General features: G+C 52.8%; 1 protein-coding gene across 1 annotated transcript; it reads left to right on the forward strand.

Moving 5' to 3' along the window:
* Window positions 1-375: 375 nt before the first annotated feature.
* On the forward strand, window positions 376-1,840 carry DIO3 (iodothyronine deiodinase 3). Its single transcript, XM_054027229.1, has one exon. It carries the CDS (start codon window positions 466-468, stop codon window positions 1,291-1,293), a length of 828 nt encoding a protein of 275 aa, XP_053883204.1. The 5' UTR covers window positions 376-465; the 3' UTR covers window positions 1,294-1,840.
* Window positions 1,841-3,874: the final 2,034 nt, after the last annotated feature.

Here is a 3,874-nt window from a genome sequence, read left to right on the forward strand (position 1 = left end):
CTGGCCCTCGCGCTGCCTCCCCACGTGCGCTGCCCCCCAGGCGCGCACACCCCTAGAGCGCAGTAGGAAGGGGGCGGGGCCGCGGAGCTCGCCTGTTGCATTGTGCAGGCCGGGTTGTTTGTAAGGGGGTGTGTGTGTTTGTTATCTGCGCCGGAGCCCCCGGCCGTGCCCTGGCTCTCGGCTGCTGCTGGAGAGTAGCTGCTCCCTGCTCCGTGGCACGTCCCTTACAGCTCCTACCGGGTCTCTCTCCTCCTCCCTGTGTATTTTAGGTCATTGGAGTGGAGGGGTAGGTAATCCCCGGGCTTAAGTTCCAAAGGGGCGGGTTCTGGCCGGAGGTGGAGTCACTTTTCATTTAAATCCCTGACTATAAAATGGGCTTAAAGAGACGCGGGATCTCAGCCGCGCTGCACAGAGCCCGGCAGGCAGGCGTGTGTCGAAGGGGGCGGGAGCCCAGCCGCCGTCAAGATGCTCCACTCCCTCGGCGTTCACACCTTGCAGCTGCTCACCCAGGTCGCTGCCTGCATCCTCCTGTTCCCCCGCTTCCTGCTCACCGCGCTGATGCTCTGGCTCCTGGATTTTCTCTGCATCAGGAAGAAGGTGCTGCTGGTGGGCAGCAGGGCGGAGGAGGAAGCCTGTCCTGGCCAAGAGCCGCCCCCGGACGACCCCCCGGTCTGCGTGTCCGACTCCAACCGCATGTTCACTCTGGAGTCCCTGAAAGCCGTGTGGCACGGGCAGAAGCTAGACTTCTTCAAGTCAGCCCACGTGGGCTCCTCCGCCCCCAACCCCGAAGTCATCCAGCTGGACGGGCAGAAGCGGCTCAGGCTCCTGGACTACGCCCGAGGCAAGAGACCCCTGATCCTGAACTTCGGGAGCTGCACCTGACCCCCGTTCATGGCTCGCCTGAGGTCCTTCCAGCGCCTGGCTGCGCACTTCGTGGACATCGCTGACTTCCTGCTGGTCTACATCGAAGAGGCTCACCCCTCCGACGGCTGGGTCAGCTCGGACGCAGCCTACCAGATCCCCAAGCACCAGTGCCTCCAGGACAGGCTGAGGGCGGCTCAGCTGATGCAGGAAGGGGCGCCTGGCTGCCCGCTGGCAGTGGACACCATGGACAATGCTTCCAGCGCCGCCTATGGCGCCTTCTTTGAAAGGCTCTACATCATCCAGGAGGAGGTGGTGATGTACCAGGGAGGCAGAGGACCAGAGGGCTACAAGATCTCCGAACTGCGGAGCTGGCTCAACCACTACAAAAACCGGCTCCAGAGCCCCAGCACGGTGGTCATCCACGTGTAAAGGAAACGGCCCCTGTGCTGGGGTGAGGAGGGGGGTGTCCTCCAGGGGGGGTGGTAGGAGCTGTTCTCCGCTCCTCTCCCTCGGGACTTGCAGGCTGCTGTGTGAGTTTCATGCAAGTGCCATTGTTGCCCCTTCTCTGATCGAATCATGTTGATTTGCCAGCCCAGCTCCGTTCATGCTGCATGTCCTTGTGCATCTTGTAAATACCCCTTTTTTTGTAAAAACAAAGCGTTCCCTATTTTTATGGAGGTTTTTCTAGGGGGTCTGGGTCCGTGTGTGTGTGTACGCGTGCTTGTGTGTACGAGTGGTCTCTGCTGAGTGCCCGGAAAACACTAGTTGGCATTTCTAGTATCGCTTGGTGACGACCGATTTTGAAATGGTTTTCAAAATACCAGGGAATCGAGTCCGATGTTGTTAGATACTAGAAGTGCCACTAGCCGGGGCAAAACGGAATGTCCTATTTATGGGATCTCTCTCCTCTTTTTTGTAAAATGTGCGTTCATTTTTTATGAACTTTTTATAGTAATAAAGATCTGGAATAAATACACGCCTGCTCTTGGCTCCCTTTAACGGAACTGATCAGCTAATGAAACCTCTACCTTGTAGCCTCTCTCCGCCCCTCCGCGCTCTCCGAGCTGCTGGGGATCAGGCGAGCTGGGGCAGGGGCTGGAGGCGCGCGCTATCCCGGGCACTTAGTGGACCCCTGTCCGCGCTCCGCAGAAAACCTGCCCGGAGGGTGCCTTACAGCCTTCCCCGCTGAGATGCAAAATGCTGCTGGGCAGAGGAAACCGCTGGGCTCCGGCCATTAATGGCCATAGACACCTTTAAAAAGACAGACAAACCCAGCGCTAACTCTAAAGAGACTGAGCGTCTTGATCCCAAACGCGTCCGGCGCCTGCTCCAATCACCCGCTCCCGGTGCGGAGCCCCCTCAGCCTGACTGCGGAGATCGCTCTAGCCATGCGCTTGGGGCTGTCCGCGAGGGCGTGAGCACAGGCAATTAAGCCCTTCCTTAGGGGCAGGCGGCAGCGTGCTGACGCTGCAAATGTGTCCGCCGCGTAGCCCAAATGTACCCCTGCCTCACAGCTGTGTGCACTGGAGTAACCTGCTGGGCTCCGGCACGTGTAACGTCCCGCAAAGGCTGGGAAGCCGCTTCCCGTCAGCTACAATTTAGAGCATCTCAGGAAGGCCCCGATTCAGAGGAGGTACTTAGGCACCTGCCTAACTTTAAACCGATGAATAATCCCGTTGAAGGCCAGGTGGCTACTCACCTGCTTTCACTAAGGCACCTGTTTAAGCACCTCGCTGAATAAAGCCCCAATCCCTACCTGAACAAAGGACAGCTGTGCATCCCCTTAGAGCAGACCGGCCCAAAATGCTCAGTAATCTAAAATGTATTTAAAGAATGGGTTAGCGGGGGATGGTAGCCCTATTTCCATCTGTGTGTCATCAGTTCCTCAGGCTTTTCTGTAACCCAAACCTTGGGAAAACAGCAATTTGATTTCAAGTTGCAGGTGTTCATTACTACATACTGCTTTGAAGTCCTACAGTAAAACCAAGCAGGGAAAATAAGTCATCACCAATTTATGATGAAACCACAACGGCTAAAACATTCAATTCATCTAACATCTTAATATGTATATGAAGCCCAAGCGAGAATCCAGAAATAACACCTCTAAGTGATTATGCCCAAATATTGTTTTTTCTGCCTTGGACATAATCTTTTTGGAAACCATCAAGAAATGATGGGTTTAGAATAACCTGTCCTTATAAATCAGGTTAAAAAGTGGGCATGTTTAATCTCCAAGAAAAGAAGATGGGAGGGGCTGGTGATAGTCTTCAAACACCTTAAGGGCTGTTATAAAGAGGATGAGGATCAACTGTTCTCCATGTCCACTGAAGGTAGGGCAAGAAGTAAGGGGCTTCATCTGTAGCAAGGAAGATTTAGGTGAGGTATTAGGAAAAGTTCTTTAACTACAAAGATAGTTAAGTTTTGAAATAGGCTTCCAAGGGAGGTGGTGGAGTCCCCCTCATTGAAGTTTTTAAGAACCGCTTAGACAAACACCAGGATAGTCTAGGTTTACTTCATGCTGTCTCAGCACTGGGGGCTGGACTAAATGACTTCTCAAGATCCTTTTCAGCCCTACACTTCTATAAGTAATGACAATTGGAAATGTATTGATCATACTTATCAAGTATCAGAGGGGTAGCTGTGTTAGTCTGAATCTGTAAAAAGCAACAGAGGGTCCTGTGGCACCTTTAAGACTAATAGAAGTATTGGGAGCATAAGTTTTTGTGGGTTCTTACCCACGAAAGCTTATGCTCCCAATACTCCTGTTCGTCTTAAAGGTGCCACAGGACCCTCTGTTGCTTTTTACATACTTATCAAGTATCAGAGGGGTAGCCATGTTAGTCTGGATCTATAAAAAGCAACGAAGAGTCCTGTGGCACCTTATAGACGTATGTATTGGAGCATAAGTTTTCATGGGTGAAAATTTTAAGGTAGCCATCCTACAGCAAAAAAAACTTCAGGACCAGACTTCAAAGAGAAACAGCTGAGCTTCAGTTCATTTGCAAATTTG

This window comes from Malaclemys terrapin, chromosome 4 (assembly GCF_027887155.1).
Source record: "Malaclemys terrapin pileata isolate rMalTer1 chromosome 4, rMalTer1.hap1, whole genome shotgun sequence".
Taxonomy (NCBI): domain Eukaryota; kingdom Metazoa; phylum Chordata; order Testudines; family Emydidae; genus Malaclemys; species Malaclemys terrapin.